The sequence below is a fragment of the Phoxinus phoxinus genome (assembly GCF_949152265.1).
Source record: "Phoxinus phoxinus genome assembly, chromosome: 8".
NCBI lineage: Eukaryota > Metazoa > Chordata > Actinopteri > Cypriniformes > Leuciscidae > Phoxinus > Phoxinus phoxinus.
This window is the reverse complement of record NC_136883.1, coordinates 38,252,866-38,266,249: the sequence shown is the minus strand read 5'-3', so window position 1 is coordinate 38,266,249 and position 13,384 is coordinate 38,252,866. Positions and strand designations below refer to the sequence as shown.

At 41.0% G+C, this 13,384-nt stretch overlaps 3 protein-coding genes across 3 annotated transcripts in view; all 3 read left to right on the top strand.

The window, feature by feature from the left end:
• cplx3b (complexin 3b) overlaps positions 1 to 5,001 on the top strand; it is a 39,449-nt gene extending 34,448 nt beyond the window's left edge. Inside the window, exons 4-6 of the mRNA XM_079621487.1 lie at positions 1,922 to 3,202; positions 3,554 to 4,056; positions 4,157 to 5,001. Of these exons, the coding sequence (XP_079477613.1) occupies positions 1,922 to 2,146 (225 nt within the window). The 3' untranslated portion in view covers positions 2,147 to 3,202; positions 3,554 to 4,056; positions 4,157 to 5,001. The remainder of the gene's footprint in view (positions 1 to 1,921; positions 3,203 to 3,553; positions 4,057 to 4,156) is intronic.
• Positions 2,897 to 5,001, top strand: LOC307003256 (uncharacterized protein). The gene is made up of 4 exons (XM_079621486.1): positions 2,897 to 3,065; positions 3,247 to 3,606; positions 3,656 to 4,108; positions 4,287 to 5,001. Exons 2-3 carry the CDS (start codon positions 3,438 to 3,440, stop codon positions 3,997 to 3,999), a joined length of 513 nt encoding a protein of 170 aa, XP_079477612.1. The 5' UTR covers positions 2,897 to 3,065; positions 3,247 to 3,437; the 3' UTR covers positions 4,000 to 4,108; positions 4,287 to 5,001.
• Positions 5,002 to 7,193: 2,192 nt separating this feature from the next.
• LOC307003413 (growth arrest-specific protein 1) lies at positions 7,194 to 11,069 on the top strand. Its single transcript, XM_079621777.1, has one exon. The coding sequence runs from the start codon at positions 8,746 to 8,748 to the stop codon at positions 9,496 to 9,498; it is 753 nt and encodes a 250-aa protein (XP_079477903.1). The 5' UTR covers positions 7,194 to 8,745; the 3' UTR covers positions 9,499 to 11,069.
• The last annotated feature ends 2,315 nt before the right edge of the window (positions 11,070 to 13,384 follow it).

Genomic DNA, 13,384 nt, shown 5'->3' with positions numbered 1-13,384 from the left:
GAGCCGCACGGGTATATCTGTGGCAATAGCAACTATACACTGTATGGGTCACAATTATCCATTTTTCTTTTATGTCAAAAATCATGAGGATATTAAGATCATGTTCATGAAGATATTTAGTAAATGTCCTGCCGTAAATATATAAAACATGTATTTCTGTGAGTGAATGCAGCACAATCGTGAACATAAATGCACAACTTTAAAGGAGATTTTCTCAATGTTTACATTTTTTTGCTCCTCAGATTCCAGATTTTCAATAGTTGTGTCTCGACCAAATATTGTCCTATCCTAACACACCACACATCAGTGGAGAGATTATTTATTCAGCTTTCAGATTATGTATACATCTCATTTTTAAAATATTGACCCATGTGACTGGTTTTGTGGTCCAGGGTCACATATTGTGCATAAAGATATTATTAATAAGGTTCCATTTGTTAATATTAGTTAACTGGAACATGAACTAACAATGAAAAATACTTGTAAAGCATTTATAACATGAACAGTTTTTAACTAACATTAACAACTTACTAATTTACACGATTCGATACATATCATGATACGATATTATTGCCGTACTCCAAGACTTATGATAAAAGGTTAACAATAAATGTCCTCCTGTTGATTAAAATGCTAAATTTGATATTACAGTGTGTGTGTAAGTGAATATTCTTGGACTTGATGCTGGAAACCCAAAGCACAGGACAATAGAGACTCCAGAATAACAATATTCATGATCCTGAAGATGAAAACACAGAATTATTTCAGACGAATATGTTTGCACTCTGTCCCTGACTAGATATATATAAAATAATGTAGGCCACTCTTTACTGGTGTCATCAGACATTTGATATTATCACACAAATATTCCCACATTGCATTATGAGGCTATATATTATATTCAACATTATATATAGTAGTTTAATGTAGTACTGACACAATTTTTTTCTCACAGTAATTTTTATTTTGGGTGAACTATATTCTGATATGATATATTGTTACACCCATATTAATTGAACTTAGTTGTGACCAAGATTTTGAAGCCTATTTTACTGAATCTGATTTTTTGCATTGTGAAATTATTTTATCATTATTAATTCCCCATTCCCCAATACTCAATAGTTTACTGTAATAACAACAACTTTTAATTCTCATTACTATAATGCAAAATATATATTTTAATTGCAAAAGCCTACTAAATTTAGAGAGTTCTGACGTTGGCGTGAGAAAGCTTGACCTGTTCCAGTTTTAAAGTTTGAGGGTTTTGAAGGCAATAAAAGGGTATTGTGCATTAAGTTGAATAAGGACATACATGCATAGTAGCAGGCAAATACATAATAATGAATAGATATTTAGATACCAATATTTGATTTCAAGGGATATTTAAATGACGATACTACTAATAAAATTACAATGATGTATTCTAAGCATCGCATTTGTAGACTTTTGTGGTTCCTCTGCCTATGAGATCCCAGTTAACCCCTCGTTATCACTGATATTTCTGGACTCCTCGGGAATGCTGTCAGTAACATGCAAACCCAAACCAACAAGACTTCATACTCAATACAGGGCAATAGGGCAATTTTATAGACAGGGTAATGAACTAAATGAAACAAGACACCGCTAAAACATATAGCAGGGAGTTCTGGGAAATGAAGTCTGGGAATAACAGAGTCTATGGAGACAGTGAGGGACGAGGCTGCCCTCTGCTGGTGTAACAGAGCTAAACTGTTTGATAATCAAGTCAAGTCAGCTTTATTTTTTCTACAAACACACTTTTCTGCATTATTTTCCTGTTATCTCTGTAAAGCTGCTTTGAAAACCCTCTGTGTTGTAACGAGCGCTGTATAAAGGAAGGTGTCCTGACTTGACTTGAACAGGGCCTAATGCATTTGTATGTATTTCATGGCCTGTTTTTCAGAACGAGTTGGACGAGACTCAGATCCAGGCGGCGAAAGATGACGTTGAGCTCCCCACTGAACTGGCCAAGATGATCGCTGAAGACAACCAGGAGGAGGAGCAGAAGCAGTCGGTCCTGGGTCAGCTGACCAACATCCAGAACGTGGACATGGGCCATCTGAAGGGCAAAGCTCAGGCCACGCTGGAGGACCTGAAGAACTCTGCCGAGAAGTGCTGCGTCATGTGATCATCCTCTCCTCATCTCCAAACACATGCTGACAAACATCCGTATTCATATATCCAGTGTGACGTGTAGGTTTCATGATGCTAATGTTGTTCTAGGCGTTTAAATGTCATCAAATATACACACCCTGCTCGGAGAATCTCACGGAAAACATGCTCAGGTCGCATTTCACCTCACGGGAAAGGTATATTTTGCATAAATAATGTTCTCATGAAAGTAACGTCGCGATGCAAATAACGTGCAAGTATAATTTCTTGACTTTTTGGTGAAATACGACATGTTTCTGGAGATTCACTGCTCCGGTCTGAACAGGTTTATTACAGCGATAGCGTAGCGGGTTCGTGGAGAAACGACTCCCCAGACAGCAACATAGTGTCGGCTCAGGTCCGGCCCACATCCGGGCCGCAATGAATCCATATGTTCCAGATGTGGCCCTGATCTGGGCCGTGTTGAATCCATATGTTCCAGATGTGGTCCGGATCTGGGCCGTGTTGAATCCACATGTACCAGATGTGGCCCTGATCTGGGCCGTGTTGAATCCACATGTACCAGTTGTGGCCCGGATCTGGTACGCAGTGAATCCCACACGTTCCAGATGTGGCCCGGATCTGGGCCGTGTTGAATCCAGATGTGGCCCGGATCTGCGCCGTGTTGAATCCACATGTTTCAGATGTGGCCCTGATCCGGGCCGCGTTGAATCCACATGTTCCAGATGTGCCCGGATCTGGGCAGCAGTGAATCCACATGTTCCAGATGTGGCCCTGATCCGGCCTGCGTTGAATCCACATGTTCCAGATGTGCCCTGATCCGGGCCGCGTTGACTCCACATGTTCCAGATGTGGCCCTGATCCGGCCCGCGTTGAATCCACATGTTACAGATGTGGCCCTGATCTGGTACGCAGTGAATCCACATGTTCCAGATGTGGCCCTGATCCGGCCCGCGTTGAATCCACATGTTACAGATGTGGCCCGGTTCTGGAACGCAGTGAATCGACCTGTTCCAGATGTGGCCCGGATCTGGGCCGTGTTGAATCCAGATGTGGCCCGGGTCTGGGCCGTGTTGAATCCAGATGTGGCCCGGATCTGGGCCGTGTTGAATCCAGATGTGGCCCGGGTCTGGGCCGTGTTGAATCCAGATGTGGCCCGGATCTGGGCCGTGTTGAATCCACATGTTTCAGATGTGGCCCTGATCCGGGCCGCGTTGAATCCACATGTTCCAGATGTGCCCGGATCTGGGCAGCAGTGAATCCACATGTTCCAGATGTGGCCCTGATCCGGCCTGCGTTGAATCCACATGTTCCAGATGTGCCCTGATCCGGGCCGCGTTGACTCCACATGTTCCAGATGTGGCCCTGATCCGGCCCGCGTTGAATCCACATGTTACAGATGTGGCCCTGATCTGGTACGCAGTGAATCCACATGTTCCAGATGTGGCCCTGATCCGGCCCGCGTTGAATCCACATGTTACAGATGTGGCCCGGTTCTGGAACGCAGTGAATCCACCTGTTCCAGATGTGGCCCGGATCTGGGCCGTGTTGAATCCAGATGTGGCCCGGGTCTGGGCCGTGTTGAATCCAGATGTGGCCCGGATCTGGGCCGTGTTGAATCCACATGTGGCCCGGATCTGGGCCGTGTTGAATCCAGATGTGGCCCGGATCTGGGCCGTGTTGAATCCACATGTTCCAGATGTGGCCCGGATCTGGGCCGTGTTGAATCCACATGTTCCAGATGTGGCCCTGATCTCGGCCGTGTTGAATCCAGATGTGGCCCGGATCTGGGCCGTGTTGAATCCACATGTTCCAGATGTGGCCCTGATCTCGGCCGTGTTGAATCCAGATGTGGCCCGGATCTGGTAAACAGTGAATCCACATGTTCCAGATGTGGCCCTGATCTGGGCCGTGTTGAATCCACATGTTCCTGATCGGGGCCGTGTTGAATCCAGATGTGGCCCGGATCTGGTACGCAGTGAATCTGGGATCTGGATCTGGACCGTGTTGAATCCAGATGTTCCAGATGTGGCCCGGATCTGGGCCGTGTTGAATCCAGATGTGGCCCGGATCTGGGCCGTGTTGAATCCACATGTTCTTGATCTGGGCCGTGTTGAATCCACATGTTCCTGATGTGGCCCGGATCTGGTACGCAGTGAATCTGGGATCTGGATCTGGGCCGACACTGTGTTGCTGACTGGGTCGCTACGTCTGTATGAAGGGCTTATGGGAGCAGGAATGGAGGTCCATCCACACAAACACCTTCACGTTTCACCTTGATGACCCCTGATGTCATTAACGCCCTTTGACCTTTCATTGAGTGCTGCTGTTTTGTGCAGGTGGTTTGGTGTCGTCGACCTTTTTCTTTCTGGTTTTCCCTCTTATAGAGAGTATTTCTTTAAAAAGCAGACAGTAACATTGTGTCTGGCCACATCTGGGCCGTGTGGAATCCACATGTGGGCCGGGTCTGAGCCGACACTGTTGCTGTCTGGGAATAACGATCTTCTGTTGAGCTGAGAATGAAGGAGTTCTGTGTCTTATGAATGAAGCCATACTGGGATTTGAGTGAAGGAGCAATAAGTGAAACTACATAAAGCAATATTAATATTACCATCTCTGATCTAAAGGACAGAGCTGATGTTCATGTGAAGAAAAAGGCTGTGCTTTATTTGACCCGTAAGATTATTGTATGTTTATTTCTTCATTAATGGCAGGAGTGGTGTTTATTTTACTTATGCCCTCGATAGTTGTCTCCGCTGCATAAGTAACGTAATTACCAATGTGATGCATTCATGTAATTATTCTTCTGTAATTTCCAGACCTTGCTGATTTTTGACTGTTGAAAGTGTAATAAATATATTTGTACAGAGATTATGATGCATGTGATATGATTTCAGGCTGTGTGTGATCATGCAGTGCCGTATCTGGCCAGTAGGTGGAGTTATCGGACAACAGACACGAACGCTTCACTATCACTAATTCAGCTCAGCAGGAACTTTATAGGTAACAATAACCTTTTGCACATGAACATTGAGGTTATGTCAGTGAAGTTCAGAGTTTCTCATGTACATACAGCATTTCTACAACTATTATCATGTTCTTTGAAACTGTTTTAGACGCAGTATCACTGATGTCATGATTTAGTGTATAACTCACTGATTCTGTTTACATTTACACATTCATTTAGCAGACGATTTCATCCAAAGCACCGTACAGTGAGGAACACGACAGGCGACTCATAAACACGAGCTGCAGGTAACACAGTTCCAGACGCCGGTCAGACAGACTTGTGGATTTGTTTTATACCCAACCGAAATTATTTTTACAAAGATATGGTGATATTAGGATTTTCATTTAGAGAACTTGACATTTCCAGACAGAATTTAAGCCGTTTTAAAAAGCAACATTATAGAAGCACATTTCCCCCACATGCTTGTAAATCAAAATTATGACATAAAAAGTCAAAATTATGACAAAGTTGTAATTTAGATTTTTTTTATCTCATAATTTTGGCTTTTTATTTCCTAATTGTGACTTTTTGTTATAATTTCAACTTGTCAAAATTTTGATTTCTTGTGACAATTTTAACTTTTTATCATAATTGTGTCATTATGACGTCACAGCTTAGACTTTTTTGTCATAATTTCAACTTTTTGTGATAATTTTGACTGTCATAAATTCGACTTGTGTCATCATTTCTAGAGGTCGACCGATTCATCGGTTTTGCCGATTAATCGGCACCGATTGTTGACTGGTGGAACTATCGTTATCGGCAAAATATATACCGATAGTTTTTCCTGGTTGCGTCCATTGCTGGAGCGGCTGAGAAGCGCACGCTGTCATTCATGACACAGTGTAAGAGCTGAGAAGGGTCTGCTGGCATCATGCAGTACAAGAGCGGCCTCTAGAGGTGTAATAATAACTCGTGCCTCGTGTTGTTTATTTCGACACGTGATTCTGCGTGCTGCACTGAGAGCACATGCTGCGTGGAGAGCGCTGACATCAGATGCGCGTTTAAAGCACCGACAGCTCGAATGTATGTATACAGTACATTTTGTCATATCATTATAAAGTGATTAATTTGTTGACTAAATGCTGCATTAGTAGAGCAAGAACAGCATTTGTTTGCCTTCGAGGCTGAGAGGACGCCGTCGCTAACATTAGTAGTAACTGTTACCTCAAGCGGTTAAAACACTGACAAACATAAACGTAAGTCCGACCCGAATGTTTAATGTCATAATTGTTAACTCTATTTGGATTAGTTCATATCCAGCTGGTCACTTTTATGCATTAAATATGCAGAGAAGTTGCATATTTAAAGCTAGAGACGCAAGCAAACTGATATGTTCATACAGCCGACAGAAACATAAACGAATCAGAAAAGCATTCGATTTCGGTTATTTATTTTTTTCATCTTCACTTTAATACAAATTTTGTTACTTTTTTATTAATTAAGTTGGCTTGAAAATAACAGTTAAATAGTTACATTTTGAATGTAACATGGTTTTATTTGTTATTTAGAGTATTACTTTTTGTTTCAGTTTGAATGAATGTCTTTTATTGACTTAAATATTTATTCACATTTATATATTTATTTCATTTAGCATGTTTTCATGGTTCAATACAGTTTTTTTATTTTTATAATAAAGTTCAGCACTGTTTTACTTGGAGTGTTTGTCTTTATCCAGTATCAATTTTAAAAACTATCGGTTCATTAATCGGTTATCGGCAAGTATGGCCCAACCTAGCTATCGTTATCGGTAAAATCCACTATCGGTCGACCTCTAATCATTTCGATGATTTGTGTCATAATTTAGACTTTTTATATTTTAATTAAGACTGTTATGTCATCATTTTGAGGACTTGTGTCATCATTTTGACTTTGTATGTTATATTTATGACATTTTATCCCATATTTTTTACTTTTTATGACACAATTATGACTCATAATTTCAACTCAAAAATTAATTTGTATGTCAATTTAGATTTTTTTTTGTCATATTTGACTTTTATTATCCTTTAGATTTTTTGGTCATAATTATATATAATAACTGAATCATAGTTTTGACTTTTTATGTTGTAATTATGACTTTTTATTTCATTGCTCATGATTTCTCCCCTACTGTGGCAGAAACGGCCTTCCGTACAACAGATAACAAGCATTTGTCGAGTCACTTTCAGAGAGTTAGCGATCTGAAGAGTGTGACAACTAGCCCCATCACACGGCCTCCTCTCTCCCAGCTTTTGTCCCGGAACAGACTCCGGGGATGGCTGCGGTTTTGCATATTTCTCCTCTTCAGTCCCAGTGTTTTCCATCTGAATAGCCGAGCGCGGCGGATCTCAAGTGCGCAGTGAAAGGACAGAGCCGTAAATATATTGTTGTGGAAAGTCTCTGTATAGACGTTCCTCTGGGCTGCTGCATGGCCAGGCGCACACAAAGAGGGTGAAACGGTCCAGAAAACACTTTTGTGGCCTTTTCTTTTCCACCGGGGCGCGATTAAATCTCCCCGAAAGCAGCCTGAGAGGAACGGGGGATGAACACCCGCGGGATCGAGTCGGTTTATACAGGGGCTTGTTCTTGGGTTTGCGCTAAAGAGAAACAGATTTGTTTTTCTGCGCTTTAAATTGAAGAAGTGGTTTGCAGATGTTGAGCTTCCAACAGAGGAATGTGTGTGTGTGTGTTTCTCTCTCTCTCTCTCTCTCTCTCTCCTGACAGGGTTTTGTAATCTCACGCAGAGAGAGAGAACGAGAGACCACACAGCTCGCAATCTTCATGAAATTTATAAACATTTTATTTATCCCGTACAGGAGATGAGCTTTGCCAAGAACTGCGTTTCTATGGATGGAATCCCGCGTTTACAGCCAATAGAACAAGAGAATGAATAATAAAGAGAGGAGGGTTTCGGAGGAGGGGTCGTGTGTGTGTGTGTGTGTGCACAGCCGAGCGTGAAAGAGTCGGAGGGACAAAGACATGCAGCATGAAGCCGTAACCGCACTTTAGGAGCAGACGCACTCACAGCAACATGAGAGGAGGATTCTCACTCGACACGACATAAGAACCCCGAGCTGGAGGATTCTCCTCATGAAGACGGAGACATGCACTCGCACGGCCGCGGACTGAACTGATCGACTGATGAAAGCTGCACTGAGGAGTACATGCGTGTCTTTTCTCGCCGAAATGAAGTTTTCTTCTCTCACTTGAAGAGACAGACATGCTCTCGGACGAGCTGAGCTTCATTGTGGAGTAAATGCAGGACTTTTCTGTGATAAATGAAGTTTTTTGCAAGGCATGAAGAGACAGAGACGTGCTCTCGGATAGCAGCGGATTGAGCTGATCGACTGATGAAAGCTGCACTGAGGAGTAAATGCGTGACTTTTCTCGCCGAAACTAACTTGAAGTTTTTGCAATTCTCACTCAGAACAACACAAGCCCCCAAACGGAGGATTCTCATGAAGACACACAGACATGCTCTCGGATAGCAGCGGATTGCGCGGCTAAGAAGCTCGACTGGACTAAATGCATGACTTTTCTCGTTGAAACCAGCTCTGCAGTGTTTGCACCGCGATGCACTTTATCCCCCCGGCGTTGTGCATGAGAACCGAACCGATGCGCGCATGCATCTGAGCTCAGACATGAAGATCTTCTCGGCGCTCATCGTCTGGTTTGTGATGATGACTCTGGACGCTCAGCTGGTTTGCTGGCAGGCGCTCGTCCGGTGTCATGAGGAGCACGAGTGTGAGCTAGCGTACAACCAGTACCTGAGCGCGTGCGACGGCAACCTCCGCGGGGAGCGCCGCCAGTGTCCTAGCCACTGTATTAGCGCGCTAATCCGCCTCAACCAAACCGGATCCGGGCCGGATCTGGAGAGATGCTCCTGCGAGACGGACACCGAGTGTCTGAGCGCTAAACGAGCCATCGATCCCTGTCTCCCGCGCACTCATCCTAGCGGAGCCGATAGCATGGGTTGCACCGAAGCACGCCGGCGTTGTGAGGACGACCCCGCGTGTCACGCGTCTCTGATGGCGTATCTGTCCCACTGCGGACAACTGTTCAACGGGAGAAAGTGTTCGTCGCAGTGCCGGTCCACCATCCAGGATCTTCTGCTAATGCCGAACGGCGTCTTGCTAAACACCTGCGTGTGCGACGGCCTCGAGCGGCCATTTTGTGAGGTTGTGAAACAGAACATGGTGAAACTGTGTTTGATCGGCGATCACGGCGGCGAACACGACGACGCGTACGAGGACGAGGATTACGAGATGAAACCGGGAAGCGAGGCTAGCGATGCGGCGGCGTCGAGTTCTAGCGCTTCGGCTCTTCCTCCACTCGTGGTTTTGCTGTTCGTTCTCGCTGCGTTTGAGACGGTGTAGATGGAAACCGCTGGAATACACCACACTACTTCAAATCTGGAGAGTTTTAAACACTATGCACCCAACGCTTGCCCGCTTTCTGAGCGGTTGCAAGAAAAACATGGCATCTAAACAACTAAAGAACACACACAACCGAATTGGTTACACTTTATGTCGATAAATTTCATTTTTATGTCGATTTAGTTTTTTTTGTCATAATTTTAATATTTTTTTGTCATAATTATATGTAATAACTGTCATAGGTGCGACTCTTTATGTCATCGTTTCTAAATCTGGAGATTTTAAAACACTAGACGTCCAATGCTTGCCTGCTTTCCAAGCGGTGATCTAAACAACTGAAGATCACACACAGAAAATTGGTTACACTTTATGTCGATACATTTCATACGTTTTTTTCATACATTATTTTGATATTTTTCGTCATAATTATATGTAATACTGATTTATGTCATAGTTTTGACTTTTTATTTTCGCTCTCGCTGCGTTTGAGACTCTTTAATAAATGGCAAACTCTTTAAAGATCAGACACTATACTCTTAAAAAAGAATTGCTTTCGACAGTCAACTTTAGACATTCTGCTGCCTTTAAAGGTGCTGTGTGTAACTTCTTCACTACAAAAGCATAAAAATACCATAATATGTTTGCATATATTGAGGACACATGCTGAGTTCAGTTATTTTACTGTGAAATGTGTGTTTCCAGGCCGGAGTGTGTGTTATTGTGTCGGTCTGTGATATTGCACGTTGCCAATGTTCATTGCGCTCGCTCCTGTTGCGCGTCTCAAACTGGCGACCCGTGTGAGCGTCGAGTCCGAGGAGGCGGGGCGGGAGAAACCGCGATCTCTGATATTTTGAATTTGACTGCAGTACCGATTTCCACCACTAGCTGTCATTCTTACACACTGCACCTTTAAGAAACTTGTCAACGAGTCTCATTAGAGTATTAGTGGACTGTCTGGTTCTACACTGCACAAAATGCTTCTTACTCAGTAATTTTGTCTTGTTTCAATTCCAATGTTCTAAGAATTCTTAAATCAAGAGGCATTTACTAGAAAGGTCAAATAAAAAGTAATTATTTATTTTTTCTTACCCCATTTCTGCCAATGAGGTCAATGCCAATCTTGTTTTCCATTTTGAATTCAGATAATTTTCTTACCCATTGTCAGATAGTTCCTCTTGTTTGCAGTGTTAAACAGACAGTCACTGATACTCTAATGAGAGTTAGTAGAACGTCTAAAGTGGAACATCGAAATAAAATCAAAAAAGGTTAAATATTAAACTTTACGGTTCTAGACTCCAAAAAATCATTCATTTCATGTTTAATGTTTTTTCTTCTTCTGATAAAGCATGTTTACAAGCTGCTTAATTCATAAAATTGAATCACGAAATCACTAAATGAATGAAATGCTCCCGAACTCCTTCCGTATGAAACCTCTTCTTCTGGCTTTTAAGTTGTTTTGCACACCGCAAACTGGCACGGCAACATGCGCCTCGATGCACGACACATGAAAACGTTAAAAAATCATCTCAAAAACTGTGTTGTACTGGATCTGTCTGTCCATCAGCTCGTCCGGCTGAACCTGAGCAGTCGAGTAGTGGACTCCAGCAGTGACTCTTCAGTGTGTGTTGGGATTGCAGCGTGTCGTGGCTCTTCAAGTGTGTGTTCAGTGGGACTCGAGACAACAGTGAGCGTGTGTCGAGCTCTTGCTCTCATTGTACTCGCAACTCACTGCTAATATTTGCAGTGCGCGTCTCATAAAGGAGCCGTTCCGGGATCAAGAGCGTATTTAAGAGAAGAGGCCCTTGAAACGCTGTTAGCAGTCTCACACACACACACACACTCCAGTTGTACTGGGCTTTCCTCGATCAGAACATCTCTAAACGTCTCCTTCACCAATGCTGGAAATCAACATGGAAAATGTCAAGCTTCAAACTGTTTTTCTCCATGCTAGTTAATCTTTGATTTCAGTGGTTTTCAATTTCAAACGTTCTTTCTTTGCATATAATGAATTATTAGTAATGTCTAATGAGTTAATGTAAACTCTGAGATCAGAAACGTACTCTATGCAAGTATGCGAATGCAAATCTTCTTCTACACTGCAGGAAATCCTTCCCTGACTCAGTATTTATGTCTTCTTTCCAGTACAAATATATAAAAATTCTTAAATCAAGAAGCATTTACTAGATAAGTAAATTACATAAGAAATGCTGTCCTGTTTCCTGATTAAAAAAATTAATTTAAGTGAGTTTTTGCTTAAAACAAGCTAAATTATCTGCCAATGGGGTGAGAAAAATAATCTTGTTTTCCATTTGAATTAAGATTTTTTTCTTTGTTTTCCATTTGAATTAGGATTTTTTACCTTCTTTTCCATTTGAATTAGGATTTTTTTTCCTTCTTTTCCATTTGAATTAGGATTTTTTTTCCTTGTTTTCCATTTGAATTAAGATTTTTTTCCTTCTTTTCCATTTGAATTACGATTTTTTCCCTTCTTTTCCATTTGAATTAAGATTTTTTTCTTCTTTTCCATTTGAATTAAGAATTTTTTCCTTCTTTTCCATTTGAATTAAGATTTTTTTCCTTCTTTTCCATTTGAATTAAGATTTTTTTCCTTCTTTTCCATTTGAATTAGGATTTTTTTCCTTCTTTTCCATTTGAATTAGGATTTTTTTTCCTTGTTTTCCATTTGAATTAAGATTTTTTACCTTCTTTTCCAGTTGAATTAAGATTTTTTTCCTTCTTTTCCATTTGAATTAGGATTTTTTCCCTTGTTTTCCATTTGAATTAAGATCTTTTACCTTCTTTTCCATTGGAATTAAGTTTTTTCCCTTCTTTTCCATTTGAATTAGGATTTTTTTTCCTTGTTTTCCATTTGAATTAAGATTTTTTTCCTTCTTTTCCATTTGAATTAGGATTTTTTTTCCTTGTTTTCCATTTGAATTAAGATTTTTTTTCCTTCTTTTCCATTTGAATTAAGATTTTTTTCCTTTTCCATTTGAATTAGGATTTTTTTCCTTGTTTTCCATTTGAATTAGGATTTTTTTCCTTGTTTTCCATTTGAATTAAGATTTTCTTCCTTGTTTTCAATTTGAATTAGGATTTTTTTCCCTTCTTTTCCATTTGAATTAGGATTTTTTCCCTTGTTTTCCATTTGAATTAAGATTTTCTTCCTTGTTTTCAATTTGAATTAGGATTTTTTTCCCTTCTTTTCCATTTGAATTAGGATTTTTTTCCTTGTTTTCCATTTGAATTAAGATTTTCTTCCTTGTTTTCAATTTGAATTAGGATTTTTTTCCTTGTTTTCCATTTGAATTAGGATTTTTTTCCTTGTTTTCCATTTGAATTAAGATTTTCTTCCTTGTTTTCAATTTGAATTAGGATTTTTTTCCTTGTTTTCCATTTGAATTAGGTTTTTTTCTTGTTTTCCATTTGAATTAGTATATTTGTTTATTATCAGGAAACAAGACAGAATATCTTATGTTATTTTACACATGTAAATGCTTCCTGATTTAAGAATGTTTTTGATATTTGGACTGGAAACGGTCATAAACACTAAGTAAGGAAAGCAGTGTCAGTCAGTCACTATCACTGCACTGGAAGAGAAGCACAGGAAGTCTGCGATGATAATCTGTGTATCGGGGCAGTTCATCTGATAATCTGTGTATCGGGGCAGTTCATCTGATAATCTGATAATGGAAGGAAACTCGTCACATGTTCTGTGTGCTTGCGTAGATTGTGTTTCTGCTTCAGTATTTCTTGAGTTCTCAAAGGTTATTGAAGTTTCACAAACTTTGTACAGAAAAAGAATTTATTTATGCATTGTGGAATTTTTAAGAAAATAAAAGTCATGCTGAAATGCACACTTAATTTGTCACGTGAAGCTGAAAAA

What these genes read in the sequence shown, in the direction of transcription:
- LOC307003256 (XM_079621486.1), top strand. Translation starts at nt 3,438, where the DNA reads ATGTTCCAGATGTGCCCTGATCCGGGCCGCGTTGACTCCACATGTTCC. An exon ending in GGCCCGCGTTGAATCCACAT is followed by an intron (nt 3,607 to 3,655) that starts GTTACAGATGTG and finishes CACCTGTTCCAG; the next exon opens with ATGTGGCCCGGATCTGGGCC.
- LOC307003413 (XM_079621777.1), top strand. Translation starts at nt 8,746, where the DNA reads ATGCATCTGAGCTCAGACATGAAGATCTTCTCGGCGCTCATCGTCTGG.